Source organism: Nomascus leucogenys, chromosome 9, assembly GCF_006542625.1.
Source record: "Nomascus leucogenys isolate Asia chromosome 9, Asia_NLE_v1, whole genome shotgun sequence".
NCBI lineage: Eukaryota > Metazoa > Chordata > Mammalia > Primates > Hylobatidae > Nomascus > Nomascus leucogenys.
In genome coordinates, this window is record NC_044389.1 from 80,775,727 (window position 1) to 80,793,091 (window position 17,365).

Here is a 17,365-nt window from a genome sequence, read left to right on the forward strand (position 1 = left end):
TAAAATATTTATAAAACCTTTTGATCTTGAACAATTGGAGTAATAAATTGAAACAATAAATTACATACATTATTATCTAAATGCTATGTAAAAGTCACTTTAGGTAACTTTTATGGAAATACTTGAGTTAAATGACTTTATAATTTGTTTATAAACTAAAGATACTCAGTCTTTTGCTAATAAAATGATACAGAAATATAAAAATATAGGGAGTAAAGAAAGCTTTAGTAATTTCTTTAGGAAATGTATTGCCATTTATGGATCTTTTATTAGATAAAGAGTTTTTGAAAAAGTAGAATTATTGAACAATTTTAACTAATGTGAGAAATCTATTGCACTACAGAAATTAATACTAGTAACAGCAGGCACACCAAAAACTGTGTCCATCAAATGCTGGGCCATAACCTCATTTTATGCTGTGTCCTTGGTACTAGTGCTTTGGGAAATGAAAGATTTAATTCATTTACTTTTCCTGATCTGGCATTACAAATGTAAATGTATATACACCTTGAAATTTTCCCACCTAAATGCAGATTTTTAAACCTGAATATAATGTCACAAAATTGCAAATTGCATTTCTCTTTTGATATGTGTGCACTTAACAGTCATGGTGGCTTTTTCTTCATGACTCATTTTTGTAATTTTACTTATGTAATATGTTACAGCTTTTGCTTTTATATCTAGTCTTTCAGGGATTTTTCCTGAATCTGGAAGGTGAATAAATTGCATTTTGAGTTTTAGAAACGATATTCATGAGCTTTTTTATTTGAATGCTGAAAACATTCGATTATGTCTAAGGTACATAATAGAAATTCACTGTTGGCAAAATTATAGGGGGAAATGTAAGCATTAGAATTTAATTTTCTTTCCTAGTAGACTTCATAAATACATTTAAACTTTATCTTGAAAAACACTGTAGGGTCTGGATGTGATGGCTCACAGCTATGATCCTAACATTTTCAGAGGCTGAGGTGAGAGGATCACTTGAGCCCAGGAGTGCAAGATTAGCCTGGGCAACATAGCAAGATCGCATCTCTACAAAAAATAAATTTAGCTGTGCATGGTGGAGCACTTCTGTAGTCCTGCTGCTCAGGAGGCTGAGGTAGGATGACACGAGCCTGGGAATTCAAGGCTGCAGGGAGACATGATTGTGCTACCACACTCCAGCCTGGGTGACAGAGCAAGACCTTGTCTGAAAACAGACAACAACAAACACAATGTAGGTATGTCTATTACCATTTCCCTGCTCCAGGAAATTAAAATAGAACTTGACAAAATTAAAAGCAGTATATTTAATAGGAATGGAAAAAAAGCCTTCATAATCATGCAGATCAGAATGGCCAGTATTTTAGACTTAGAAAAATACATTGCTGCTCATGATTTACATCACTGGCTTCTAATCTCTTTGAGTGTGAAAACTTCCTTTTTAACACCACAAATTATTGTTCTCTCCCTTTGAGGATATAGGTCACACATTTTTATAGTAATGATTTTACTTACAAAATGTATGTACTGAGAAGATACGAAATAATGAGTAAATGCCAGGAAATTCTCACTCTATGTCTTTGTATTCTTTGGTGTATGCATACTACAGTTAAATCCACAAATACTGATTGAACCAACTATGTTTAGGGGGCACTGCCTGTGATGGGGTATATGGGTAAGAATGAGCAAGAAGTCTCTATCCTTGTGATGCTTTCACAGGAGGAGGTAGATAATAAACAAGTAAATACTACAGAAAAGATATTTATAGATTGTGATGATTGACATCAAGGGAATAAAGGAGGTGATATATAATAATGGAGTGTATTTGAGGGTGAAGAAAGTTCTCTCTGTGGATGTTATTTAAGCTGAGGTCTGGAAAATGAGAATGAGCCAGCTAAGAGAAGAGGAAGAATATTCCTTATAGAAGTATAGTAATTGAGCTAGGTGTGGTGGCTCACATCTGTAATCCCAGAACTTTGGGATGCCAAGGCTCAAGGGCTGCTTGAGGCCAGGAGTTTGAGACCAGCCTGGGCAACACAGCAGGACTCTGTCTCTACTAAATAAAAAATGAGCCATTATGGTGGCACGTGTCTGTAATCCCAGCTACTCTGGAGGCTGAGGTGGGAGGATCACTTGAGCCCAGGAGTTCTAGGCTGCAGTGAGCCATCACACCACTGCACTCCAGCCTAGATAACAGTGAGACCCTGTATCAAAACAAAAAACAAAAAACAAAAAACTGTAGTAATTGTAAAGCCCTGAGAGGGCAAGGGATTTGCTAGAAATTCAGAAAGGAAACCAGGGTATGTGAGATACTGTGAACAGGGAATATTGTGTGATAAAGTTCAAGAAACAAACAAAAGTGTTGATGATAGAAAGCCTCATGAATCATCTTGAAGTAGTGAGAAGTTGTTGAAGAAGTGACATGATCTGATTTGGATTTTAAAAACATCACTCTTGGAGCTGCATGGAAAAGGAGTTGAGAAGCATGGAAATTAAGAGTTAAGAAGGGAAGCATTGAGACTAATTGAAAGACTTTTGTGATTGTCCAGTCACAACATAATAGTAACTTAGATTAAGTTATGGTAGTGTGGAAGGAGCAGGAAGTTAGAAAGTATTTGGAGTGATGGATTGGATTGGGAATGTGAGAAAGGGAGAAATCAAGAGTGATTTCTAGAACTTGAGTACCTGGACAGAAGATGGGGCAATTTGCTGATGTAGGAAAGAACAGAGGTTGTTTTTTGTTTCTGGGTTTTTCCATCATTGCTGCTTGTTTTTATTTTGTTTGCTGCGGGCATTATTAAGTCTGAGATTCTTCATAGAGACACAGGAAGAAATGGCACATAGGCAATTTCTATATCATTATATTCTTTTACATTTGGGGAATAAATATTCAAAAAGTTAAAATAATCTTCTGCATTTAGCAAAATGTTGTTAACTCTTTCTTAGATGGAATATGTAGATTAAGGGAACCAAGAGAAATTAGAAAGCTTGAGTGAATAAAGCTACCTTGAAGTCATAGTTTTTTACGTAGGAGGGAATTTAAAAGTCATCTCAGCCACCCCTGCCAAGTTTTACAGATAAAAAAACTGAGACCTGAAAATTCAAGTGACTTATCAGAATCAACAGCTAAATTGGTGATAGTGTTGATCTAAAAACCAGATCTCAGGTTCATTGTTTCTGTAAATATATCTGAGGAAGTTATCACTGTCAAATACATAAATGCACTGTCATTAAATACATTTATGCTTCAGTGTGAATAATTCTGAGCATGCAGGTTTTGGAATATGTTTTAATGATTTTACTAAAAGCTGTTCTTAAGCCAACATTTTGTTTAATTTGTTTAAAGAACACAAAAATAAAATTTACCCAATTGAAAGAACATAGAGTAGAACCAAGTGATGGAGGAAAAACTTTTTACATTTTTCCAAGTATAAAAGCTTTATTTAAAAAAAAAAAAAAGTGTGATGTGAGGGCTGGGTGCGGTGGCTCACGCCTGTAATCCCAGCATTTTGGGGAGGCTAAGGCTGGAGGATCACTGGAAGCCAGGAGTTCGAGACCCACCAGAGCAACATAGGGAGATCCCATCTCTACAAAAAAGTAAAAGAATTAGCCTGGCGTGGTGGCACACACCTGTAGTCCCAGCTACTCCAGAGACTGAGACTTGAGCCCAGAAAGTCAAGGCTGCAGTGAACTCTGATCAGGCCACTGCATTCCAGCCTGGGTGACAGAGCAATAAGACCCTGTCTCAAAAAAAGAAAAAAAAGTATGTGAATAAACATGCTTTATTATATTTGATTTATTCTTGACATTTTCTCTGTAGAGAAGTGTGTGAAATACTGACTTCCCTTTTAAACTCATTGGGAATAAGGGATGTTCAGATTTGATTGAATTCTTAGTAATACCTAAGGAAACCCAATTAAAAATTTGAGAGTTTTACTCTTCCCAGTAAACCAGCTAGACAAATACAGGTATGTTCTTCAAGTTTGCAGACAAATATCTATTGCTTTGTATTGTTTTCTTTACACACAGGTGTATAAAGAAAAATTAAAATTGAGCCAGGCATCATGGCTCACACCTGTAATCCCAGCACTTTGGGAGGCTGAAGTGAGCAGATCGTTTGAGTTCAGGAGTTTGAAACCAGCCTCGGCAACATGGCAGGACCCCCTATCCCCTCTCTACAAAAAAGTACAATAATTGGTCTGTTGTGGTGGCATGCACCTATAGACCCTGCTACTTGGGAGGCTGATGTGGGAGGATCGCTTGAGCCTGGGAGGTCGAGGCTGCAGTGAGTGGAGATTGTGCCACTGCATTCCAGCATAGGCAACAGAGCAAGACCCTGTCTCAAAAAAAATAAAATAATACTGTCCTTCTAATTGTTCTGAATAAATTCACTCTTTCCTGCAATAGTGATATGAGGAATTTATACACATCTAACATTTTTTAAAATGTTACTTTTTACCACTTTTGTTCGTTTTTTACTGATTGTTAATATACCCTTTTAAATATCTCTAATTTATTGGCATAGCAAAGTAAGCTTTTCAGTTTAGTAGCTCTCTAACAAAATATTTTCTAATTCTGTGTTTTAAGTGAAATAAAATGGGGATGAAAGTGGCAAAACCATATTATCATGTCCATGAGCAGCAAAAAAGAAGTCTTTAGTGATCTGAGAAACCTTAACATAAACAGTAAGAAGCAAGTAATAGGACAGAAATGAACAGATTCTTTACTCAGAATGTTTGTCATTTGAAGTAAATACAAGTGGTGGTTCTCTTTCTCTCACTCTCTTTTCAACATAATATGGGTCAGTTAATAAGTATTCAATGTATATGTGATATGGTTTGGCTACATCCTCACCCAAATCTCATCTTGAATTCCCACGTATTGTGGGAGGGACCCAGTGGGAGGTAATCGAATCATGGGGGCAGGTCTTTCCCATGCTCTTCTTGTGATAGTAAGTAAGTCTCATGAGATCTGATGGTTATTATAAGGGGGAGTTTTCGTGCACAAGCTCTCTTTGCCTGCTGCCATCCATGTAAGACATGACTTGCTTCTCCGTGCCTTTGAAGCCATGATTGTGAGGCCTCCCCAACCATGTGGAACTTTAAGTCCAATTACACCTTTTTCTTTTGTAAATTGTCCAGTCTTGGGTATGTCTTTATCAGCAGCGTGAAAACAAACTAATACGGTAAATTGGTACCAGGAGTGGGGTGCTGCTGAAAAGATACCTGAAAATGTGGAAGCAACTTTGGAACTGGATAACAGACAGAGGTTGGAGCAGTTTGGAGGGCTCAGAAGAAGACAGGAAAATGTAGGCAAGTTTAGACCCCTACAGGCTTGAATGGCTTTGCCCAAAATGCTGATAGTGATATGGACAATAAAGTGCAGGCTGAGGTGGTCTCAGATACAAATGAAAAACTTGTTGGAAACTGGAGCAAAGGTGATTCTCGTTATGTTTTAGCAAAGAGACTGGCAGCATTTTGCCCCTACCCTAGAGATTTGTGGAACTTTGAACTTGAGAGAGATGATTTCAGGTATCTGGCAGAAGAAATTTCTAAGCAGCAAAGCATTCAAGAGGTGACTTGGGTGCTATTAAAAGCATTCAGTTTTAAAAGGAAAACAGAGCATAAAAGTTTGGAAATATGCAGCCTATGTGACAGAAAAGAAAATTCCATTTTTCTGAGGAGAATTTCAAGCCAGCTGCAGAAATCTTTGTAAGTAAGGAGGAACAAAATGTTAATCCCCAAGACAGTGGAGAAAACGTCTCCAGGGCATGTCAGAGGTCTTCACAGCAGCCCCTCCCATCACAGGCCTGGAGGCCTAGGAAGAAAAGATGGTTTTGTGGGCCGAGCCTAGGGCCTACCTGCTCTGTGCAGCCTAGGGACTTGGTACTCTGCCTTCCAGCCACTCCAGCCATGGCGAGCAGGGGCCAAGGTACAGCTCAGGCTGTGGCTTCGGAGGGTGGAAGCCCCAGGCCTTGGCAGCTTCTGTGTGGTGTTGATCCTGCGAGTGCACAGAAGTCAAGAATTGAATTTGGGAACCTCCACCTACGTTGCAGGAAATGTATGGAAACACCTGGTTGGCCAGGCAGAAGTTTGCTTCAGGGGTTGGACCCTCATGGAGAACCTCTGCTAAGGCAGTGCAGAAGGGAAATGTGGGGTTGGACCCCCACACAGAGTCTCTACTGGGGCATCACGTAATGGAGCTGTGAGAAGAGGGCCACCATCCTCCAGACCCCAGAATGGTAGATCCATCAACAACTTGCACCATGCACCTGGGAAAGCCACAGACACTCAATGCCAGCCCATGAAAGCAACCAGGATGGGGGCTATACCCTGCAAACAAGAGGGCAGAGCTTCCCAAGACCGTGGGAACTCACCTGTTGCATCAGCGTGACTTGGATGTGAGACATGGAGTCAAAAGAGATCATTTTGAAGCTTTAAGATTTGACTGCCCTGCTGGATTTCAGACTTGCATGCAGCCTGTAGCTCCTTTGTTTTGGCCAATGTCTCCCATTTGGAATGGCTGTATTTATCCAATGCCTATAGCCTCATTGTATCTAGGAAGTAACTAACTTGCTTTTGATTTTACAGGTTCATAGGCAGAAGGGATTTGCTTTGTCTCACATGAGACTTTGGACTGTGGACTTTAGAGTTAATGCTGAAATAAGAATTTGGGGGAATGTTGGGAAGGGATGAATGGTTTTGAAATGTGAGGACATGAGATTTGGGAGGGGCCACGGGTGGAATGATATGATTTGGCTGTGTCCCCACCCAAATCTCATTTTTAATTCCCATGTGTTGTGGGAGGGACCCAGTGGGAGGTAATTGAATCATGGGGGCAGATCTTTCCTGTGCTGTTCTCATGATAGTAAGTTTCATGAGATCTGATAGTTACTGTAAGGGGGAGTTTTCCTGCACAAGCTTTCTTTGCCTGCTGCCATCCATGTAAGATGTGACTTGCTCCTCCTTGCCTTCTGCCATGATTGTGAGACTTCCCCTGCCATGTGGAGCTATAAGACCAATTAAACCTCTTCCTTTTGTAAATTGCCTAGTCTTGTGTATGTCTTTATCAGCAGCATGAAAACAAACTAATACTGTATGTATCACCTCATCTTGGTTAACTGAGATCCATATTATGCACTGCTTTATAATAAAAAGAGAAAGGAATGGAGATATGCCAGATTATTTGTTTCGAGTTGGTATATATTTCAGGAAGTCATAAATAAATGAGAATGATGAGCAGTTTTCTTAAAGGTGACTTTATGTTAAAATTGACTAACAACCAAGCTTCCAGGTAAAATATTTAATTTTTTATGAGTGAGATCAATTGCATTATTTTTACATGAAGATCTATATTTAACAATCCTTATTTCCTTAAGCCTTGAACTTTTTTCATCATTTTATGATTTGTATGATTATGTTATTGTTAAATTAATTAGAAAAGTTATACATTTAAAATTTGTTTCATAGAATGGGGCTTATTCTTTTCTGTAGCTCTGTTGATTTCAGAGAAGGAGAAGCCCTATGTGTACCTATATAAATCAGCTAAAGTTCCACTTCAGTTTGATATGCATGTACTGAAGTCCTCTTATACACTCAGGAAAACATTCATTCTTTTAAGAATTTTTCATTTTTACAATGTATTGGTCTGTTTCACATGCTAATCAAGACATACCCAAGTCTGGGTAATTTATAAAGAAAAAGAAGTTTAATAGACTCACAGTTTCACATGACTGGGAAGGTCTCACAATCACGGTGAAAGGTGAAGGAGGAGTAAAGGCTTACATGGTGGCAGGCAAGAGAGCTTGTGCAGGGGAACTGCCCTTTATAAAACCATCTGATCTCATGAGACTTATTCACTGTCACAAGAACAGCACAGGAAAAACAATCCCCTATGATTCAGTTACCTCCAACTGAGTCCCTCCCGTGACATGTGGGGATTGTGGGAGCTATAATTCAAGATGAGATTTGGGTGGGGACACAGCCAGACCATATCATACAGTATATGAAAACTTCTTAAATATAATGTTTCAGTGGCACATCATTCTTTTAATGCTTAATAACCATATACTCACAAATACACACCTATAATATGATCTAGCTGTTTTATTCCTAGATGCTTGCCCAAAGACTTATGCATGAATGTTCAATGCAGCATTATTCACAGTAGCCTAAAACTAGAAACAACCCAATGTCAATCAGTATATTTGAGTGGATAAAAGATATAGTGGTATATCCAAACAATGGAATACTATTTAGCAATGAAAAAATACTTATATACATGATGACATGGATGAATCTCAAAATCATTAGATTGAGTGAAAATAGACACATAAAAGAATACCTACTGCATGAAGCCATTTCTGTAAAATGCAAACTAATCTATACTGACAGAAAACAGTGGTTACCTGGGACCAGAGGTGGAGTGAAAGATGGCTTACAAAAGGACTTGAAGATTCTTTTGGTTGTGATGAAAATGCTCAGTATGTTGATTGTGGTGATGGTTCCTGAGGTATGTAGAGCTGTCAGCACTCATCAGTTAAACACACTTTAAATCTATGTAGTTTATTTTATGTACATTTTTCCTCAATAGAGCCAATAAGGAAGGGAATCCAATTAGAATCTAAACAAAAAGGTACACAATTTTTATTTCTTTTTATATACATATTAAATTGCAGTAAGGGCTTGAAAGACATTCTGGAAAACATGGCTATGAATCTCTGACTCCTCCAGGTAAAAGTAATTTCCTTATTTGTGCTTCCATTTTACTCTGAACACTTAATTTTGTTTGCTGCTTAAATTATATGTTTTCCCTCACACTTCCCTCTTTTTCCCCTTACCCAAGTAAAACTGTGAATTATCTGTCTTTGTATTCTCAGGACCTAGTTCAATGTATGAAACATAGTAAGCATTCAGAAAAGTGATAAAGGAGGGAGAGAATGCTAATTTAGTTGCAGATTTTGAGATATATTGATGAAACTGACTATGTAATACATTTCATTAATCAGTATTTAAAATAAGGAAATTTTACTCCTATTAAATGGGATTTAACTTAGATTACAAGTGAACTAGAGAAAACATGTTAATGTTACCATGTAAATCTACCTATTGTGGATTCATTATAGATATTAGGTGAATGTATTCATGTTTATTATGAACATTTTATTCCTTTTTATTCCTGTGCAGTTTTATGTAAACCCACTTTCTCCTTTTCTCTCCATTCATTCCTCCAGAAGAGGTATATTCTCTTCTCTGTGCTTCTATAACACACCGTAAAAAATTGCATTAAAGCTTTTTTTTTTTTAATGGAGTCTTGCTCTGTCACCATGGCAGGAGTGCAGTGGCATGATCTCTGCTCCCAGCTCACTGCAACCTCCACCTCCTGGGTTCAAGCGATTCTCCCGCCTCAGCCTCCCGAGTAGCTGGGACTACAGGCGTGTGCCAACACACCTGGCTAGTTTTTGTATTTTTAGTAGAGATGGGGTTTTGCCATGTTGGCCAGGCTGGTCTCGAGCTCCTGACCTCAGGTAATCCACCTGCCCCAGCCTCCCAAAGTGCTGGGATTACAGGTGTGAGCCATTGCGCCCAGCTGTATTGAGGCTTTTATTCTGTTTACTACTCTGTCTTCCTCATTGGAATAGAAACTCTTTGAAAGCAAAGTCTTGTATTGCTGTTTGTGTCTACTGTACCTGACACAAAGCCTAAGTTAAAACTTAAAAAGCATCTGTTCTGTGATTGTGAATGTGTGGATTTATCCCTAGTTTTATCAGTTTTTGTTTTATATATTCTGAAGCTCTGTTTGTAGGCATTTATACATCATTTAGTATTGTTATATCTTTTTTTTTTTTTTTGAGACAGAGTCTGTGTCAACAGGCTGGAGTGCAGTAGCAGGATCTTGGCTCACTGCAGGCTACATCTCCCGGGTTCAAGTGATTCTCCTGCCTCAGCCTCCTGCGTAGCTAGGATTACAGGCGTGTACCACCATCCCCAGCTAATTTTTTTTGTATTTTTAGTAGAGGCGGGGTTTCACCGTGTCGGGCCAGGCTGGTCTTGAACTCCTGACTTCAAATGATACACCCGCCTCAGCCTTCCCAAATCCTGGGATTCCAGGTGTAGGATTGTTATATCTTGTTGAATTAACCCTTTTGTTGTTATGTAATGTCCCCCTTTATCCCTGATAATACTGCTTATTTTTTATTTTTTATTTTTTTAGATGGAGTCTTGCTCTGTTGCCCAGCCTGGAGTGCAGTGGTGCAATCTTGGCTCACTGCAACCTCCACCTCCCAGGTTTAAGTGATTCTCATGCCTCAGCCTCCCGAGTAGCTGGGATTATAGACACACGCCACCATGCCTGGCTAATTTTTGTATTTTTAGTAGAGATGAGGTTTCACCTTGTTGGCCCGGCTGGTCTCAAACTCCCACCTTGGCTTCCCAAAGTGCTGGGATTACAGGTATGAGCCTCTGCGCCCGGCCAATACCACTTGTTCTGATGTCTACTACGTCTGACAATGTAGACACACCAGTTATCCTTTGATCGGTGTTTGCATTGTGTATCTTTTACCAACCTTTTAATATTATTTAATATTCTTAAAGTGGGTTAATTATAGACAGCATGGTTGGGTCTTGCTTTTTTACCCAATCTGACCATCTCTCCCTTTTAAGTGACATTTAGATTACATGTATTTAATATGATCTTTCTGTGGTTGGCTTGAAATCTACCATCTTCCTAGTTGTTTCTTTTTCTCTCCCACAAAGGCAGTTTATTTCTGAACCTAATTGTTTTCTGATTGTCTGAACTGTTCTTTGTTCCTCTTTCCCTCTTTGTCCACCTTTTTTTGGATTCTTCACATTTAGCTCCATTACTGGCTTCTTGTGTTTTTTTATTGTTTGTTTTTGAGGTGGAGTCTTGCTCTGCCACCCAGGCTGGCGTGCTGTGGCGTGATCTCGGTTCACTGCAACCTCAACCTCCTAGGTTCAAGCAGTTCTCCTGCCTCAGCCTCATGAATAGCTGGGACTATAGGGGCACGCCACCATGCCCAGCTAATTTTTGTATGCTTTTGAAATAGAGATGGGGTTTCACCATGTTGGCCAGGCTGACCTTGAACTCCTGACCTGAAGTGATCCACCTGCCTTGGCCTGCCAAAGTGCTGAGATTACAGACATGAGCCCTTGTGCCCAGCCCATTATTGGCTCCTTATGCCTCTTTGTAAGTAAGTTTTTAGTGGTTGCCCTGTGGCTTACAATATTTATTCTTAGCTTATCACAGTTTATCTTCAAATATTATGTCATATTAATTTAATCACCTTACTGTATAGTTCCGCTTCCTCCCTTAAATCTTTCTTTTATGTTTTTGTTTTCTATTTCATTTTTACATATGTTAGAAATCCCAAATATATTGATGTTATTTTTACTTAAAAATTTGAGACACAGTCTTGCTGTGTTGCCCGGGCTGGTGTGTAGTAGTGCAATCTTGGCTCACTGTAACCTTGAACTCCTAGGCTCAAGTGATTCTCTCACCACAGCCTCCTGAGTAGCTAGGACTACAAGTACATGCCACAATGCCGGGCTAATTTCTTTTTTTCCTTTTGAGGAGAGACAGGTTCTCACTATGTTGCCCAGGCTGATCTCAACCTCCTGGCCTCAAGAGATCTTCCTGCCTTGGCCTCCCAAGGTGCTGAAATTATAGGCGTGAGCCACTGTGCCTGGCCTGTTTTTACTTTAGGCAGTCAATCATCTTTTAAAAATAGGAGAAAAACTGTCTTCTATTAATTAACATACTTTATCATTTTCAGTGCACTACATTCTTTGGGTAGATACAAATTTTTGTCTAGTATACCTCTAACTGAAAAACTTTTACTAACATTTTTTGTATAACAGGTTTATTGCAGTGAATTATCTCTTATTTGCTTGAAACAATTTTACTTTACTTACTGGAAGATATTTTCACTGGGTGTAGAATTCTAGGTTGGACTTTAAAGATGTTATTTCATTGTCTTCTAGCTTGCATAGTTTTTGATGAGAAGTCTGCTTTATTTCTTATTTTTTCTCTTCTTTTTTTTCCCCCTTCTGGCTGCCTTTAAGAGATTCTCTCTCTTTCCCTCTCTCTCCCTCCCTCCCTCTCTCTCTCCCCCACTCCCTCTCTCTCTCCCCCACTCCCTCTCTCTCTCTCCCCCTCCCTCCCTCTCTCTCCCCCTCCCTCCCTCTTGTTTGTTTTCAACAGCTTGGCTATGATAGGTCTAGGTATGTTTAATTGTTTTGCTTTGCTTGGGGTTCTCTAAGCTTTAATAGATTTGTAGCATGATGGCTTTCATTTTTGGAAAATTTTTCAGTCATTAACTCTTAAAATATTTTTCTACCCTCTTCTCTAGCACTTCATTCTCTGAGATTCCAGGTACAGTAGTGCCCCCTTATCCACAAGGGATACATTCTGAGACCCTCAGTGGACACTTGAAACCAAGGGTAGTACCAAACCTGTATATATCGTGTCTTTTTTAGTGTATTTTCACACCTGTAATAAAGTTAAACCATGAATTAGGCATGGTAAGAGATTAATACAATAACTAATAGAACAGTTATAGCCATATGTCAGCATCACTGCTCTTACACTTTGAGGCCATTAAGTAAAATAAGCATTACTTGAACACAAGCACTGCGATACCATGACAGCTGATCTGACAGTTACTTAAGTGACTAATGGGCAGGTAGTGTATCTAGCATGAATACACCAGGCAAAGGGGGAGTTCATGACTTGAATGGGATGGTGTAAGATTTTATGTTTCTCAGAACAGCATGCAATTTAAAACTTTTTTTATTTCTGGAATTTTATGATTTTCATGCTACCATTGACCATGGGTAACTGAAACTGCAGAAAGTCAAACCATGGATGAAGGGGGACTGCTGACTACTGTACACTTAGGTTAGACCATTTGCTATTTTCTTTCCTTCAGCTCTTGGGTACTCTGGGTTATCCCACTCCCACTTGTTTAGTTTGTTCATGTTTCAGTTTGTGTAATTTCTATTGATCTATGAGTTCACTGAGTCTTTTCTTGGTTTGTTGAGTCTGCTATTCAGCCTGTTGAAATAATTTTTTGTGTTGCTTCTTTCTAGCATTTCCATTTAACTCTTGCCTATAGTCTCCATTTTCTCCAAAATTTCACATCTATTCATGGATATTATTCACTTTTTCCACTAGATCCTGTAATATAGTCATTATAGTTAAAGTCCCTGTATGATAGTTTTAACATCTGGATTACCTGTGAGTTTTGTTGGTTTCATCTTTTGACAGACAGTGAGTTATTTTTTTCTTAAAATGCATCTCAACTTTTTATTGCAGCTGGATATTATTGTAGGAAAACAGATTAACAGTATTTAATCTCTGGAATTGAGTGCACTTCCTTTTATTTTAGGGTGTTCGCATAGGGTAGAGGTCAAGCCAGTCTAGTCAGGAGTTGAGCTAGGTTCATATTTTGTTGTTGCTCACCTTGAGTGCAGTATGTTCTTCAAATTCCTTTAGTAGTCGGCTGTTCTTACTTTATGCTTAGAGTATGGGTGCTGGAGGACTTTCCTTAGTGTTCTTGCTTTGCCTTCAGGCTTGGACCCATTCCTGCACAACTGTGGGCTTTTTCTGTGCTCTTGCTCCTCTCCCAGTGGTAAATTGTTGTTAATAAGGAACATTACTATTACAGTTAGCCTGTAGAGCAAAATCCCATTTCTAAACAATACTCAAAAAAAAAAAATATATTTCACAATGTTGTATTATATTCTATTATATGGAGTGCTGTATTAGTTTCCTAGGGCTGCTGTAACAAAGTACCACAAACTTGGTGGCTTAAAATAAGAGAAGTTTATTGTTTCGCAGTTCCAGAGATTGTAAGTCTGAAATCAAGGTGCTTACCAGGGCATGCCTGTCTCTGAAACCTATAGGGGAGGAGGAGATTTTTGCCTCTTCGTAGCTTCTGGTGGTTCCAGGTGTTCTTTGGCTTATGGTAGCATAACTCTAATCCCTGCCTCTGTCTTCACATGGCATTCTCCTCTGTGCGTCCCCCTCCTAAGGATACAAGTCATATTGGATTAAAAATCTACCCTACTCCAGTAGGACCTCACCTTAACTAATTATATCTACAATGACCCTGTGTCCAAATAGGGTCACATTCTGAAGTACTAGGGATTAGAACTTAAACATAGATTGAAGGAGGGCACACAATTTAACCCATAATAAGTAGAAATGACATCTATGTCTCAAAAACATTACTCTCATATCAGTAACATTATCTCCTATAGAAAAAGATACTAAACCACAGAATATTAAAAGCCAGGCTAAGAATACACTAACATATTAGAAAGATTTTTGATACTTGATTCCTTTTCAATTCAGATAAATTTAAAGATGCAAGTGATAGTTTTTAAAAATCATGTTTTAATATGAAATTTACAAACTATCCAACGTATGTGTGTGTGTCACTCTCACAATCATCTATCCTCAAGGTGAATAGTAATTTATCAATATCTGCCAAAAGGCCCCATTCATTAAAAAATTATTGAGCACCTACCATATACTAGGCATTTGCCGTACACAAGGAGAAAATGTAGTAAAATCCAAAGTCAGGATGCACTGTAAGACATGCCACAATAGTTAGATTCAGTGGTTGTATTTTAGGTCTTTTCCTCACCCTTAGTGTATAACTTGTACCTGATAATAGTGTTTAGCTTGGTAACATTTTTTTTTTTCTCATTTGTGAGACATAACCATGACACAAATTTTGTTGCTGCTTGCTTTTGATTACAGAAGGGTAATGGAAGTGCAGTAACTCTTCAGATTTAAAGCCCTGCTCTTAGCTAATGTGAAGAATGATCATACTTGTGCCGGAAACTACTTTGTGTGAAAGATCATCACTAAAGGATTTAATAGGACTTTAAAGAGTGGGCTGCACTTTTTCCAGTGGTTGGATGCTTCATAATTAAATGATGAAAATTGAGATGTAAATTACATTTTTAGAAGTGACAGCTCAGGATGCTTCTTAGATTAGCTGTTACTTGTGAGAAGAGTGAAAGATGAGCCTACACTTAGGGATACACAAGTTTAGGATAGGGAACCTTTTGAGAATTATTTTTAAGTGAACAATAATACTCATTATGATAATGTAACATGAAGGTATGGAGTTAACTATGGAAAACCAATTTATATGGACTTGTGCAATGATAGCTGTTGTATTTAAAATGATTTGTTATCTAAATACTACTGGAAAAATAAGTCAGTTGTAAGATACTTCTAAAGATGATTTATGTCTCTGGTTTTGCTAGAGTAAAGGAACACATTATTATCATTTACTCCTTTGAATCCTTAAATTCTATTAAATATTTTAATAAAATGCTTTTACTTTGTTTCTCAGGCTGATTTGTCCAAAGAAAGAAAAAAGCTGTATAATCAATCAATCATTCCTATAGTGGTGGTGAATATTTTTTGAACCCAGATCACTGTTATTGTAATACATGCTTTGCTTTTCTTCTCATATTTGGTGATAACGTAATTTCTAGTATAGAGATTGTGTTTATGCCTTGCAAACAATTCTCAATAACACATGAGTAAAAAGCTGTGTTATAGACAATTCAGAGGAGGGGGGTAGAAGAAAAGGAGGAGAAGAAAAGCACTGTGGCTCTGAAACACAAATAGGTAATTTGCTTTGAATTGTAGTGTGTTTTTATTGCATCAAATTTGTTGAATAAGTTTGTATTTTAATTTATAGAATTATGGAATTTTTGAACATTTACTAGCTTAGTGTGGATAGGAAACCAGCTTTCATTCACAGTTCATTGCAAATAGGTGCCACAGTTTCTAAGCCCTAGTTTCCTAGTATATGAAATTCCTAATATATGAATACAAGGCTTAGTTTAGCTATTCTCTAAGATGTCTTCTAAGTCCTAAGCATACACGATCTATATTTCAAAAGCCCAGTTTATTCAGGAATTAGAATCAAATACTATTCAAGCTTTGCATTTTAGGGATGGGATGTACTATACCTTCATATTGTTGAAGGTCTGAACATTTAGATTTGTAATCCTAATGTTCAGTTTTCTGAGACATCATCCACATAGAAATTGCCCAGTAATTTAGATAATTTACATCTATGTTATGGAAAACAAAAATTTGGAAATTAGATTTCTAAATGAGATTTGACCAGTGTTCTTGGCTGGTTCATCTAGCTAGTTACTCTGGCAGTATAAGAATTTTCTGTGATCTGATGAGCTGATTAGCATACGGTCCTGTTTTCCATCTTTATAACAATACAATAAAACTAAGTGGATAAAACTGTTTTGTTTCATTTTAGTGTGGATTTCCTCAAAAATTTTCAAAATTATGAACATAGTATTTCTGAGGTCTTAACTATATAATTTTGTGTGTGTGTGTGTATACCATAAGAAATTACATATTTTAAGTTGTATCATCTAATATGATTCAGCAACAGTAATAAAGATATGACCTTAGTTTCAGTTCTTACATTTGGAAAATGAAAATCTTTCAAATTGTAACTAACTTCATAGCTATAATTCCTTTGTGAGTCATTTCTTTTGCTGATCTTTGTGCTATACTTCTGTAGCTGAATAGTACAGTGTGGTAGCTACTAGCCAAATTTAGCTGCTGAGCAATTTAAATGTGGCTAGTCTGAGTTGAGATGTAACTGTAAGGGTAGAAAACACTTGGATTTTGAAGATATATTGTGAAGATAATAATATAAAATGTTTTGTTAATTTATTGATTTGCATATCAGAGTGATATATATTGAATTGAATATTACTAAAATTAATTTTCACCTGTTATTTTTTAATGTGTCTATTAGTAAATTTAAATTACACGTGTGGCTCACATTTATGGCTCACACATTTCTCTTGGACCTCTTCTAGAGGGTGGTTGTATTTTATCTAAGGTGTCAGATTTAGAATGACACATATTCTTCTTTTAATTTCTTTTCATTCTTATGTTCAAAAGTTAGGAAGTAGTCTAAAGCTGTTTGTATGTTCTGACAGTTAAGTGACATCTGTTTTATGCAATGTAGATAGACACATAATGGAAGTTATGTTTGACCATCACTTGACCACTTTTTGTAATGTTGAATTATATTGGTGTGCCCTAGAAGAGAGGGAATAAGGAAAAAAGAAACAAATCAAGAATGAAAAAAGGGAACATGCTTCTGGACTATAGGAAATGCCATTAACAAAGACCATAGTACTAATATTCAGGAATTACATATTGTGATTTAGATTTACACCATATGGTTTTCTTTAATAATAGCTGTTATCAAAGACATAACGTTCCCATATGGTTTTCTTCGATAATAGCTGATTTTGAAAACCAATGATAAAAAGTTATATTTAGTGATTTTTTT

At 37.5% G+C, this 17,365-nt stretch overlaps 1 protein-coding gene across 9 annotated transcripts in view; it reads left to right on the forward strand.

The window, feature by feature from the left end:
- RAP1GDS1 (Rap1 GTPase-GDP dissociation stimulator 1) overlaps positions 1–17,365 on the forward strand; it is a 176,907-nt gene that overhangs the window by 93,796 nt on the left and 65,746 nt on the right. Inside the window, exon 1 of one of the 9 annotated variants that reach the window (XM_030819153.1) lies at positions 12,267–12,900. The exons of the other annotated variants lie outside the window; for them this stretch is intronic. Within the exon in view, the coding sequence (XP_030675013.1) occupies positions 12,864–12,900 (37 nt within the window). The 5' untranslated portion in view covers positions 12,267–12,863. Of the gene's footprint in view, positions 1–12,266; positions 12,901–17,365 lie in introns of those variants that run through there. 9 annotated transcript variants of the gene reach the window in all.